Below are 13,065 nucleotides of genomic sequence, written 5' to 3'. Positions count from 1 at the left end.
TCGCTCGCCTGTGAGCTTTCAAGGACGATGAAGCCCTCGCTCATCAACAAACTCACAGCTCTCTCCGTCTGCAAATTCCGTCTGCACGCATTTCTCGGCTGTACGACTTTTGTCGCAAGCGCGGGCTCTTACGCGAAGGCTCTTACATACTTTTACAAAACGAATGAAGACAAAGAATCAATACCACACCGCGTCGTCACCCCCGCCCCCCGTGTCGTACTCGTCGTCGTAGCCGCCGGCGTACCCGAGATCGTTGTCGTTGTGATAGACGTACTGGTCCACCTCCGGCACGTCCCACTCGTCCACCAGCCTGTAAATCTGCGCCGACCTGGAGGGTAAGTACAGGCACACGCCGGTACCCTGCCAGTCGCACGGACCGCCCTCCGTCTCGGGTTTGGTCACTTCCGGGTCGATGCGGCCCCAGCCGCCGAACTGTTTGGCGTCGGTGTCCAAGACCAACTCGTAGCGGCCCGCGCGTTCGCTTCCGATCCGGTAGAAAGGGTAGGACTCGTGCGGGTGAAGGTTAGCGACCACGAGGCAGTTGGTTCCCACGTGGAACGCCAGGACGCCGCTGTCGTCCCTGCAGTGATGGACGGTCGGCGTGAACCCGCCGCGGTTGGACGCGAGCAACTTGCAGTCCTCGTCCGATCTCATCAGCGCGCCGTCGAATCGCTCCAGGTCGGCGTAGAAGAGGTCGTCGTTATCCCTCAGCGACCACTGCCTCCTGGCGTGCTGAAACGACTCGCCGTTGCCCTCCCGCGGGAAGTCGACCCACTCGGGGTGACCGAACTCGTTCCCCATGAAGTTCAGCCACGCCTCGCCCCCCAGCGTCAGCTGGAGGAGCCTGGCCATCTTGTGCAGCGCGACGCCCCTCTCAACCGCGGGGTGCACGCCCTCCGGACGCGACTTGCTCATGCACCCGTACATGGCCGCGTCCATGAGCGTGAAGGCGAACGTCTTATCGCCCACCAGGCACTGATCGTGGGATTCGAGGTAGCTCACCGCGGGTTCCGGGTTGCGCCCCGTGACCAGGCCGACGACCCTGGACGGGCTCCAGTTGAAGTCGGGCTCGTGCGCGAGCCGAGCCCAGTGGTCGGGCGGACCCATTGACAGCCTCAGGTCGAACCCCAAACCGCCGTGCCACACCGGACGGCACACGCCCGTCTGCCCGCTCACGTCCTCGGCGATGGTCACCGCGGCGGGCCCGAACTTTGGATCGTCTCGGAGCATCTGGTTGGCGAGCATCAGGTAGACGCAGGCGTCGTTGTCGGCGTGATCGCCGTAAAACTCCGCGTGGCCGCCGATGAAGTCCCAATGAATCCCCCTGTGCTTGTACAGCATCGCGGTCACGCCGTCGAACCTGAAACCGTCGAACTTAAATTCTTCGGACCAGTACCGTATGTTGGACAGCAGGAAACGCAGCGTCTCGTACTTGCCAAAGTCGAACATGCGGGTACCCCACAGGCCGTGCCAGCCCATCCAAGGGTCCTCGTGGAAGAGGTGACCGCCGGTCCCGTCGAACTCGTTGAGCCCGTCGATGGCGTTGTCGCTCGCGTGCGCGTGCACCACGTCCATGAAGCACTGCATCCCCATGCCGTGGCACTTGTCCACGAGGTACTTGAGGTCCTCCGGACCGCCGCTCCTGTGCGCGGCGGCGAAGAAGTTCGTAACCTGATATCCGAACGAGGCGTAGTAGGCGTGATCCGCGACGGCCATGAGCTGCACGCAGTTGTACCCGAGCTCCTTGACCCGCGGCAGGACGTCGTCGGCGAACTCGCGGTACGTGCCGCACCGCGTCTCCTCGGATGACATCCCGACGTGCGCCTCGTAGATGCGAAGCGACGCGGGCCGGACTCGAGGCTTCTCGTGCCGCCACTCGTGCCGCTCCCCCTCGGGCGGATCGTGATAGACGCCGTTGTGGTAGCATCGCGTCTCGCCGCTCTCCTCGTCGCAGCACTGGACGATGCGCTGGATCCACGCCGGGACGCGGTCGAACTGGCGGCCGTCGTGGGACTCCATGACGACGCGAACCTGGGAGCCGTGCTTGAGCCCCGCGGCGGCGGGGACGTCGAGGGTCCACTTGCCGAACTCGTCGCGCTCGCCCTCAAACTCCCACGCTTTCCACCCGTTGAAGTCGCCCATGAGGGACAGTCGCTTGGCGCCCGGCGCGTATTCCACGTATCGCACGTCCCCCGGCGCGCCGTCGGGCTTGGGATGCAGGCCGTACTCCTTGTACGACTCCGCGAACGCCTGCAGGGTTCCGTGGTTCTTCTCGATCTCCTCGAGCCTGCCCTCGAACCTCTGGTACCTGCCGTAGAGCAGGTGCTCGTAGGGCATCAGGCTGGGTTCGTTGCGACAGAGCGCGAGCCTGCCGTGGATGGGCCTGAGGCGGACCCTGGTGACGTACTCCTCGTCCGTCTCGTTCTCCGGGATCATCTCGTCCCAGCTGCCCGACGCGTCGTGGGGCGCTTCCGAAGATTCGACGGGCGATGGCGCGTCCCCCATCGCTGGCCTCGCGGGCCTCGCGGGGTCCGCAGCCACGCGAGCAGCCTCCGCCGCGGCGATGGCCTCGGCACGAGCCTTGGCCTTGGCCGCGTCGGAGGCGGCCTTCGCGGCCTGCACCTTCAGCTTGGCCTCGAGCGCGGCAGCCTTCGCCAGCTCCTGACGCCTCGCCTCCATTTCCGGAGGTAGCGGAACCGGGGGCGGCGGAGCGACGAGGCCCTCGGGAACCTTCGGATTGTCCGCCGCTTCGCACACGATGCGGCATGCGCGGCGGTTTGCCCGGCGCATCGCGGGCCTCGGCGCGGGCGTTCGCACGGCCATGGAAGCCCCCATGGTCGCCATCCGTGTCGGAATTCCGCGTTGATAAAATGTGCACAACTCGCAGACCCGGCGCGGACCCGTTCCCGCGTTCCTCAGTCACAAACAGGTGCCAACGTGGAGCCAACGTGGATGCCAGACTGGATTCGCTGTCGTGTCACTCCCTGAAAAACGACCGCGACAAGGCATTTACTCAGATGGCTCGATCCTTTTTCACGTTAGCTTGCGCGGGAAAGGGAAAACACGGAAAAAAGAGAGCTGAACCGTAAACAAACCGTCGTTTCGATTCCAGCCGCACGAATCGATTGGGGGGCTGCAAATCGACGAGAGAAGGAGGCACTCGAACTTTCCTTGGCAGTGGCCACTACGGACCGCGGGGGCTGCACCAGCCACCTGACCGAAAGGATGAGTGCGTAAGCGACTCTCCTGCGCGACCGGACGTTAGGAGACGTACAAAAGCACACAGTCGCGAGCCAAAAGGTGACACACGCGAGCTTTCACACACAGAAGGTGCGCGCCTCCTCCTCGTTTTAGGCAAATATTCCTCGATGTTTCAAAGCCGCCGTCGTGGGATCTGAGCACCTCTGATCCCAACCGGCGCGTCGCGACATCGCGCTGGAAGGCTCGATCGACATCCGGTACCTCTCAATTTTGGCAATGATACCATCCACGGCGCCCCTCGGGTGGTCTTCGGCCCTGTCGTCGTCGCCAAACGCCGCCGCCGCCGTCAAAAAAAGCGCGCAAGTCAACACGCGCCTTTCTTTTTCCCCGAGATCTTCCCGCCAACGCCGACGCGCTTCGCTCACGTCCGCTCCTTTCCCCGCCACCGGAACGCAGGCTACGTAAGTATATGACAAAGAGCGAGACGAACAAAGCGCCGGAGGTTAGCAAACGAGGAGGTCACCGCCCGCACCGCAACTCGACGACGTCCAGCAAGAAGGCTGGATCGGAGATGGTTGTCGAGGAGGTTGCGAGGATGACTCTCGCCGACGGCAGGCCCGTCGTGGACGTTTCGGTAGGCGGCAAGTCCGGCCTGAAGGGCGGAATCCCCACGCCGAACGCCATACCCGCCCCGAACGCCATACCGGCGCCGCTGCCGCTCCCCAAGTCGGCAGCGGCGACCAGTGGCGAGGCTGTCGGCGACAAGCCGAAGAAGCCTCGCGGCGGCAAGGGGAAGGGCGGAGCCAAGGACAACAGGCCCGCTGACTCCCCCGCTGAGGGTGCGAACGGTGAGGCCAAGGCTGCGAAGCCCAAGGCGCGGCGGGGTAAGGGTGGAGGCAAGGAAAAGCCCGACGCGGGTAACGTCGTCGAGGTTGAGGTGCATCACAAAGTCGAGGCAAATGGAAGTGAGGGGAAGAAGGCGATCCCCGCGCCCAAGGGTGGCGCGGCGTTCGTTCCCCCCAAGTCGGACGGCGACGCTCCCATCAACGAGGATTCTAAGTCCAAGGCTGCCCGTAAGGGCGTCATCCCCCTTCCCAAGGGCCACCCCGCCCTGGACAGTGCGGTCAAGCCGGAGGGTGCGGAGAAGAAGGTCAAGGCTAAGAAGGAGAAGAAGCCGAAGGCGGAGAGGGTGGACAAGGAGAACGGCGACGCCAACGGCGAGGCCGCCGCCGATGCCGATACCGCCGACCCCACCGCCACGCCCAAGCCCAAGAAGAAGAAGGAGCCCAAGGAGAAGAAGGATGACGGCAGCGGCGTGAACCGAACGCTCGCGCAAACCGCCGGGAAGGAGATTCGAAGGCACCTGGAGACGGGCAACGTGGACGCCGCCATGTCCGTCTTCGATGCCAAGCACAAAGTCGGCGGCATCGATTTGCAGACGGCGACAACCTTGATCATGGGGCTGGTGCGCGCGTGCCACCTCGCGGAGTCCATCCAGGTTGCCGACTACCTCAAGGAGCGAAACATGAAGATGCCGCTGCGACAGTTCACCGCCATCATCACCGGCATGTCGCAGCGCGCCAACCCCATGGACGCCCTCGAGTTCCTCAACGCCCTCGAGCACATCATCAACTACGAATCCAAGGCTGTGCACAACTACCACTTTCACTTCGCGAAGCTCGTGGTGCAGGAGTTTTTGGAGGAGGCGCTTCAGACGCTGGACCGCGTGGCCAACGCACCCGCGTTTGGACTGCAGGAGAGCGGACTCGCCGCGATGGACGTGGTGATCAACTCGTCGCACAAGGGTGGTCAGCTGTCGCTCAACATTCCGGCCCTGGGGTACGAGCTTCAGCGCGGGCTGATGAAGGGCGACACCGTGCTGCTCTCCCGCACGGGCGAGGCTGCGAGACAAATGGGCGGCGAGATGCCGAAGGGCCCTCGCGGCAACGGCGGCGACATCGACCTCGAGAACCTGGTGATGCCGACGGGGCCCAGGCGTGATAACACGACGGGCCCGGTCGGTAGGGGCGGCGCGCGGGGTGGTGGTTGGCGCGCGGATTACGAGTTTGAGGCTGAGGTGAGCGCGATGTTTCCCAACCTCAGCGTGAAGCTCGTGGGGTGCACGCAGGCGCAGGCGCAGACCGTCCGGGGCGGCGGGTGGAGGGTTGACAAGCTCGCGAACCGAACGTCTTTCCTCCGTCAGCTCAACGCGCTCCAAGACATGGTCGAGGTCAAGGCTGGTACGAGCCAGAAGGCGGGCGTCGATCCCGCCATCCGCGACATCCTGGTTGCGGGTTGGGACCACAACCGCGCCGATATCAACGCCATCCCGGACATGTGCAGCGCCGAGCGCCACGAGAACCTCACCCTGATGCAACGCCAGCGCATGATCGACAACGCGATGGACCTGCAGGCGATGGCGCACATGAACAAGTCCCAGACGGACGCCCTGGAGGCTGCGCTGTTCCAGAGGGTGACGCTCATCCAGGGTCCTCCGGGTACCGGTAAGACGCACACCGCCGTCGCGCTCGTGCAGATGTGGCTCAGGAACCGCACCAGCCCCATCCTGTGCACCTCGGACTCGAACATCGCGGTGGATAACCTCGTCGACGGTCTGTCTCGCGCGGGCGTCAGGGTGGCGCGCATCGGCCGCCCCGAGGCTGTGCGACAGGATCTCATGCAGTTCATGGTGGAGTCCATCGCAGGCATCGAACCCGGCTCCAACATGAGCAAGGATCAGCAGTATCAGGCCATCAACGGTGTGCTCCGACGCGCGGAGGTGGTGTGTGCCACGTGCGCGGGCGCGGGGTCTGACATTCTCGAGAGGTTCTCCTTCCAGGCTTGCCTCATCGACGAGGCTACGCAGGCGACGGAGCCTGCGACTGTCGTCCCGCTCACCAAGGGGTGCTCCCAGGTTGTGCTCATCGGCGACCAGAAGCAGCTCCCGCCCACGATCATCTCGCGCGAGGCGGACGCGGCCGGTCTCGGCACGTCCCTCTTCGAGCGCATGCTCGCGAGGGGTATCCGGGCCTTCATGCTCAAGGTGCAATACCGCATGCACCCCGCCATCGCGGCGTACCCGAGCAAGGCTTTCTACTCCGGCGCCCTGTTGTCCGGAACGCCGCCCTCTGCGCGCCGCGCGCCGATGGGCTTCGACTGGCCGGTCCCCGCGGTGCCCCTCGCGTTCGTGGACGTCCCCGACGGATACGAGCGGTCGGATGGCAGCTCGCAGACGAACCCGGTCGAGGCGCAGAAGGTTGTGAACATCGTCAAGAAGCTCGCCGCGGGTCACGACGTCATCTTTGGTGAGATTGGCATCGTCACCCCGTACAGCGCGCAGGTGCGCGCGATCAAGCGCCTGCTAAACGGCAACAAACCGGAGGTTCGCAGTCGCTTCGACGCCCCCGCAGATCCCAACACGCTCCAAGCCCTCGAGGTTTGCTCCGTCGACGGATTCCAAGGGCGAGAGAAGGAGGTGATCGTTTTTTGCTGCACGCGCGCAAACCCCAACGGCAACGTGGGTTTCCTCGCCGATCCGAGGCGCGTGAACGTGATGCTGACCCGCGCGCGCCGCGGGCTAATCATCATCGGCAACCTCGGCACCCTGCGCCGGGACCCCGAGGTGTGGGGACCCTGGCTGCAGTGGGCTGGGGACAACGGCTTGATTTGCGGCTTGGCCGCCGCCGACGCGGATTCCGCGTCCAGGCTCGCCACCATCGGCATGAGCTCCCTCGAGGAGATTGGCGGCCGTGGCGCGGGCGAGGTGATGACCATGGGCGCCATGCTCTCGCCGACGATGTGGGCCGGCGGGGGTGGGTCTGCCAGCGGGGGCAACCTCGCCGATCTCGGGCCGACGATGAAGGAACAGCGCGACACGGATGTGCCTGACGCGTGGGACGACTCGGACGACGACGACGACGACGCCACCGGCGTGACGACCGAGACGGAGAGCGTGACCGTGAAGGGATCCACCAACTCGCTCGTGGGTCTGGCGGACAGCGCGTGGGACGACGAGTCCGACAGCGAGGATTCGTGATTGAGGATCAATTTGTTTGGGGTGGGTTAAAGAAAAGACGGGGAGTCTCATCTCCCCTGTCGAAAAGATTATTACGCGTAGCGGGATTCATAACGCAGCTATTATACTCGATCGAACTCTCTACTACGATAGTCCACGTAGCTATCGCCTACTGATGACTAAAACCTACGCTCAGCGTCGGCGCTCGACCAAGCCGCGGAACAGCGCGAACTGACCCGCCGAGTACGCCTCGGCTAACCGCTTCACCTCGGGCGCCGGCTTTGACTCGAGATCGCGCGGCACAGCCGCCAGGTCCCCCCGTCCCGCCAGCGCGGCGACCGCCCGGCGGAACATCCCGTGCAACGCCGCCCTGGAACACGCGGGCACGGGCCCGCCGCCGCCCACGGGCCCGCCCGTCCGCCCGTCGTGCCTGCTCGCGCGCGCGTCGCCCCTCGCCCACGAGAGGGACTCGTCGCTGTCGCCCGCGTCGGCTCGTTCCCGGCGTTCGATTCTCTCGCCGGCGCCCGCGGATCCCTCCAGCTTCACCGTCGTGCCGAGCGCGGCGCAGTGCGCGGGCGGGTGCACGCGCAGCGCGGCGGCGCTGGACGCGAAACCCCTCAGCGCGCAGCACGTGCCGAGCCGCAGACGATCGGGGTTAAACTTGCGACCGACGACGACGGTGCTAAAGGCGAGCGGACGCGGCACCAAATGCGAGAGCATCGCGCCCTGTATCCCGAGCGCCTGCCACCGCGAGATCTTATCGCTGCACGACAACGTCACGCCCGGGACCTTCTCCGCGTCTCGAAGCCGCGCGAACACCACCCCGGGCGCCGGGGCCTGCTCGCCGCGACCGGCCGCGCCCTTGACCGTGGTGGCTGGCTTGCTCGGGGCGAAGACGCCAGCTTCGTGCCGCGCCGCCACGCCGGACCACAGCTCGTTCCACGTCACGTCGTCCACGTCCCTCATCGCGAACGACGCGTCGGGGTTGGACGCGCCGCCCGCCATCGCCGGCATGGAGCACGATCCGCACGGCGCGGTCGAGACGTAGAGGTGGAGGGTAATCCCCGGACGCATCTGGAAGCCTCCGGCGTGACCCGCGGGCTCCAGAAGCCTCCACGGCGCCGCCGCGCCCGCCACTTTGTAGGTGGAGGTCTCCCGCGCGATGTCCAGGATCTCTCGGTAGCACATGCGCAGGAACGCGCGACGCGCGAGGACCTCGGCGTGGCTGTCGTGCACGACGCTCTCCCACCGCCGCGCACCCCCCGCCGCGGCGGCGGCGGCCACCTCCCTGGGCATAAACTTCGTCCCCGAGCCCAGCGACAGCACCCGCAGGCGATCGCCGTGACCCGGCGCGTCGAACGGCGAAGACGCGTCGCGCTCGTGCGCGACGATCGCGGCGATGACCGCCGTGCCTCGCGTGTTCGCGGCGTGGTCCGGGAACCAGCGCCGGTACGCCGCGGCGGCCGCGGTGGCGACCCTGTTCGCGAAGAGCGTCGACGTTTCCTTGAACCCCCCCGGGAGGGACCCGCCACCCGCCGCCGCCGCCTCACCCTCAGCCTCAATCGCGACGTCGTCCTCCCAAGCCTCCAACGCGGCGAGATCGTCGCGCGGGATCTGTTCGGGTCTTTCCCCGGCGGCGCCCGCGTTTCTCCCGGCTATGGCGTGCACCCTTGCATTGAGCTCTTCCGAGACGCCGACGTTTCCGTGAAGCCAAACCCGTCTCAGTCCCCGTCCTTTGCGACTATCCTCGGTCATCTGCATGGCTCCCAGTAACCCCGTCGCGCCGTCGATACCTATGCCGTTGTGGTCGAGGTGGAGCTCCTCCATCGAGGGGTGTCCCACGATCGCCTCCGCCAGTGCGATGCATCCGGCGTCGCCCACGTCGTTCCCGCCGAGGTCCAACACCCGCAGCGTCCGACACGACCTCACCGTCCCCGCCAGCCACTTCGCTCCCTCCACCCCGATTCGGTTGGAGTACATCGCGACCTCGTCCAGATTTGGGAGCCTCGCGAGCGCCTCCGCGAGCGCCCGCGCCCCCCGCGGTCCTATGTCGTTGTGCTGTAATCCGATGGCGCGGTGCCTGTGCGAGTACCCGTGTTCCTGCGAGAGGTACCTGGCCACCTCCTCGGCGCCGTCGTCTCCCAAGGCGCGATCGCCGACCGACTTGAGCGCCTCCCCTTCCCCCGCGTTGCGTAGCAGGTTAGCGGCGCAGCACCCGTGCAGGATTCGCGCGTGGGTCGACGGCGTTTTGCTCGGGTGTATCTCCCCCCCCGGATTGCCGGCGACGGAGACGGCGACGACGGACCGCGACGTGCCGAGCCGGACGGCGTCGGCGATGGCGCGCACCCCCTCCGGGCCGATGTCGTTGTCGGCGAGGTCCATGCCGACGCACACGCGCGCGAGCGATCGAGCCGCGTCGGCGTCGGCCAGCGACGACGCGAGGGCGAACGCGTCGTCGTCGTCGAGTCCCCGCCGGCGAAGCGAGCAACGACCGCCGTTTTCGACGCACGCCGCAAACGCCTCGCGCACCAAATCCGCGCGTCTGTTGACCCGCAGGCGCCCCTCGAGCGCCGCGAGCGAGGCGGAGGACACCGACGGGTTATTCGCCAGCGCGATCTCCTTGAGCGGGCACCCGCCGCGGGTGGAAAGCGCGGCGGCCAGCGCGGCGACGCCGCGGTCGGAGACGTCGTTGGAACGAAGGTTGATGGATTCGAGAGACGGCGACGCGTCCCTCGCGGCGAGGGCCGCCGCGAGCGCCTCCGCGGCTCCGTCGTCGAGGCCGCAACCTCCGAGGTTGAGCCTCCTGAGCCGCGTCGTGTTTTTGGCGAGCGCACGCGCGAGCGCGGCCGTTCCCCCGCCGTCGGTGACTGGCTCGTCCTCGCCCCGGTCGGGGATGTCCCTCGCGGCGACGCCGGTGTCGGCCATGTGCACGCCCAGCCGCGGGTTATCCACCAGGCAGAGCTCCTCGACCGCGCACCGTTCATTCATGAGGAAGTCCGCCAGCGCGTCAGCGCCGCCGGAGCACACCTCCGCGCCGGTCAGGTTCAGCGTCACGGTGGGAGGGTGGAGCGCGAGGATCGCGTCGCACGCCGCTCGCACCGCCGCGGGCCCGTCCAGGGTCCTCCCCTTGAGGCTGAGTCGCTCCGAGCCGTTCGCCGCGACGCGCGCGCGGATAGCCTCCACAGCCTGCGCGGGTGTGAGGGGATCCCCGCGCTTACGCCGCCGCGTGGGCTGCGTAGACCCTCCTCTCGGCTCCATCGCCCTCGCCCTCGCCCCGCCAAAACTTGTGCTCGTTATTTTGCCGAGACGTTGCGAATTTGTACACGGCGCGCGTCACTCCGTCATGCGATGAAAGGGACGAATCCCATCACGCAGGGCCATCGCTGGCAGAAACGCGTGAAGCAGCGCCTGAAGAAGCAGCAGCTCGAGGAGGGCCAGTGGGAGCAGCTCGAGGACAAGAAGTGGGAGGAGGTCCGCGCGCAGAAGCAACGCGAAGAAACAGCGGCGGCGGCCGAGGCCGATTTAGACCCGGGCGCGCGGGCCATCTTCGCGGCGGCCGACGCGGGCACCGACTTACGAGACGAGGAGGGACTCGACGCGGAGGAACTCGCGGCGGTACGTGCGGTGAAGGCGGCGAAGGCGGCGGCGCAGGCGAGGCTTCAGCGTGTGCAGCGAGAGGGCGAACAATCGGAGGAGAGCGACGCACTTCCCAAGAAGCGCAAGAAGCCACATCAGCTCCCCGCCCCGGCTTCTGCCAACCCCTTCGCGGCACTGGTTCGCTCGCGACCCGACCCGCGCGAGGCAGACATCGCGCCGGCGCCAACCGCGACGCCCCCGCCGCCCCCGGCCGAACCCGCGCACAACCCGGAGCCGCGCAAGTACCGCGCGGGGCTGGCGGCCGAAATCGCCAAGAAGCGAGCCATCGGCGTGGCGGGCGTGACGGGTGGCAGCCAGAAGAAGCTCAAGAAGCTCCTCAAGAAGAAACGCGCCGCGGGGCTGGCCTGATTGGTGACTAACTGACCCCGTGCGTACGTGGCATGCCGAAGAAGAAGCGGGCCAAGGAGTGGCCCAGGCCCAAGGGCAGGGTCGAGGCGGTGGCGACGACGGATACGCGTTTCGCGGAGATCCTCCGCGGTTTAATCGCCGTCGACGACGAGTGCTACGAACCGAAGCATCGCAACGTCGCGGCGCTGTCGCAGTCCGAGGCTGCGCGACGTGCCACCGGATTAGTCGCCGCGTGGGATCAGGAGGGTACCTGCGTGGGTTTCCTGACGTACACTCCCGGGTCGATGGCTGCGGAGGTGACGAAGGTGGCGGTTTCGCCGAGGGCGAGACGGGGCGGGTTCGGCAGGTTCATGCTGTGGACCGCGGTCAACGCGGCGAAGGCTAACGGGGCCTCGGAGGTGCGCCTGCGCGTGGAGAGCACCAACGAGGCGGCGGTTAAGATGTACGAGCAGCAGGGTTTCGTCGTGGACACGGGGCGGGGCGTGGACGGGGTCTCCTTCGACTTCTACGGACCCACGAGGCACGCGTTGAACATGGTCGTCAACGTCGAGGGTGATAACTGGGTCCTGCCCCGCGTGCTGGGACCTTGAACCCATCGTAGCACTAGTTCAAAACGGCTCGTCTAATCGTAGACTACGCATCATCGTCTCCCGCAGCCACGAATGCCACTGAGTCAGCCACCAGCATCGCCGCGTTGAGCACCGCCGTCCACGCCAGCGTGCTGCAGCCCAACGCGGCCCACTCGCTGGTCAGAAAGTCCGTCGCGACCACTCCGTTGACCACTATCGTCGGATCCACGCCCGCTACGGCGTCTTGGGGCGCGCCGAATAGTAGCCTCGTCCCGAACGCTATGGTCAGCGCGAGCGAGACGGTCGCGAGCGGGCTCACGCCCGAGAACCTGCTCTGTCGCCGGCGGGCGCGCCCGGTTTTTCCCCGATTCTCAAACGCCCTCTCCGCAGAGTCCACGCCGGACAGTCCCCCACGATTCCGTCGCATGCTCTGAAGCCACTCCGTGGGCGCGTACCCGCCGTCATCGTCGTCTTCGAACGATGCGGACGCCGGTCGCTCCCAATCGGGCAAGGGCTCCCAAAACTCTGCCGTCGAGTTCGCAACACCTTGCGGATCGAATTCATCCTCGCCTCCAGACCCTCTCTCCAACAGGGAGTTCACTCGCGCAACCTCCTCGGATGAACCGCCGATCCTGGACGAAGGGCCGCGCCTGCCGCTAGAATACGCAACGGAAGCGGCATTACCTCCGAACATCGCACCGGTCGTCACCTCTCGGTCGATGAATCGGGCCACCGCGACGACGGCGCCGCTGGAAGCGGAATCGCCATCTTCGTCGCTCGCTTCACCGCCGGTTGCCTCCGCCCACGCGGATGCCTCGGATGCCGCCGCCGCCGCCGCCGCCGCCGCCGCCACGGCCGCGTCCGCCGTGTTAACGCCCGCGCTCGACGCCATGGGAGCCCGGCGGGAGGGCCAGGCGATGAGATCGCCCCTCGCGGCTCTCTTCCCGAGCGACGCGGCGATGACGAATGGCGACGCCATTGAGCTCGCCATAGCCTTGCCGCGATTGGCGCCGCCGCCGCTCCCCCCATCCCTCCACTGCCTCGCGGCGACGCGCTCGAGCAGTGGAAGCTCGGCACGTCTGTTCACAAAATGGATGCACTGCACCGGGCAGGCTGCCACCGCGTCTTCTACTGCTTCCCTCCCATCCGCCCACTGATCCACGACCCTGGCGCATCCAAACCGGGTTTCGATCCAGAATGTCGTCGGTGCGATGAGCGCGCACTTGAGGCATCCGATGCACGCGCTCTCGTCCACGAACGCGGCGTCGTGCCTGC

General features: G+C 66.7%; 6 protein-coding genes across 6 annotated transcripts; 3 read left to right on the top strand and 3 right to left on the bottom strand.

The window, feature by feature from the left end:
• Window positions 1–177: 177 nt before the first annotated feature.
• SBEX (glycoside hydrolase family 13 protein) lies at window positions 178–2,436 on the bottom strand (the record flags this gene model as incomplete). The annotated part of the gene is made up of 1 exon (XM_002507910.1): window positions 178–2,436. The coding sequence occupies one exon, from the start codon at window positions 2,434–2,436 to the stop codon at window positions 178–180; it is 2,259 nt and encodes a 752-aa protein (XP_002507956.1).
• Window positions 2,437–3,670: 1,234 nt separating this feature from the next.
• Window positions 3,671–7,353, top strand: MICPUN_60774 (predicted protein; the record flags this gene model as incomplete). Its single annotated transcript, XM_002508201.1, has 1 exon — window positions 3,671–7,353. The coding sequence occupies one exon, from the start codon at window positions 3,671–3,673 to the stop codon at window positions 7,235–7,237; it is 3,567 nt and encodes a 1,188-aa protein (XP_002508247.1). The 3' UTR covers window positions 7,238–7,353.
• A 55-nt stretch (window positions 7,354–7,408) lies between these two features.
• MICPUN_101933 (predicted protein) lies at window positions 7,409–10,474 on the bottom strand (the record flags this gene model as incomplete). Its single annotated transcript, XM_002507909.1, has 1 exon — window positions 7,409–10,474. One exon carries the CDS (start codon window positions 10,472–10,474, stop codon window positions 7,409–7,411), a length of 3,066 nt encoding a protein of 1,021 aa, XP_002507955.1.
• Window positions 10,475–10,564: 90 nt separating this feature from the next.
• Window positions 10,565–11,221, top strand: MICPUN_60772 (predicted protein; the record flags this gene model as incomplete). The annotated part of the gene is made up of 1 exon (XM_002508200.1): window positions 10,565–11,221. One exon carries the CDS (start codon window positions 10,565–10,567, stop codon window positions 11,219–11,221), a length of 657 nt encoding a protein of 218 aa, XP_002508246.1.
• Window positions 11,222–11,505: 284 nt separating this feature from the next.
• Window positions 11,506–11,811, top strand: MICPUN_60771 (predicted protein; the record flags this gene model as incomplete). The annotated part of the gene is made up of 1 exon (XM_002508199.1): window positions 11,506–11,811. The coding sequence occupies one exon, from the start codon at window positions 11,506–11,508 to the stop codon at window positions 11,809–11,811; it is 306 nt and encodes a 101-aa protein (XP_002508245.1).
• Window positions 11,812–12,873: 1,062 nt separating this feature from the next.
• MICPUN_74808 (predicted protein) lies at window positions 12,874–13,063 on the bottom strand (the record flags this gene model as incomplete). Its single annotated transcript, XM_002507908.1, has 1 exon — window positions 12,874–13,063. A coding segment is annotated over one exon (190 nt), but the record flags the coding sequence as incomplete, so codon positions are not given.
• Window positions 13,064–13,065: the final 2 nt, after the last annotated feature.

This window comes from Micromonas commoda, chromosome 8 (genome assembly GCF_000090985.2).
Source record: "Micromonas commoda chromosome 8, complete sequence".
In the NCBI taxonomy this organism is placed as follows: Eukaryota; Viridiplantae; Chlorophyta; class Mamiellophyceae; order Mamiellales; family Mamiellaceae; genus Micromonas; species Micromonas commoda.
This window is presented reverse-complemented; position numbering and strand designations above follow the sequence as displayed.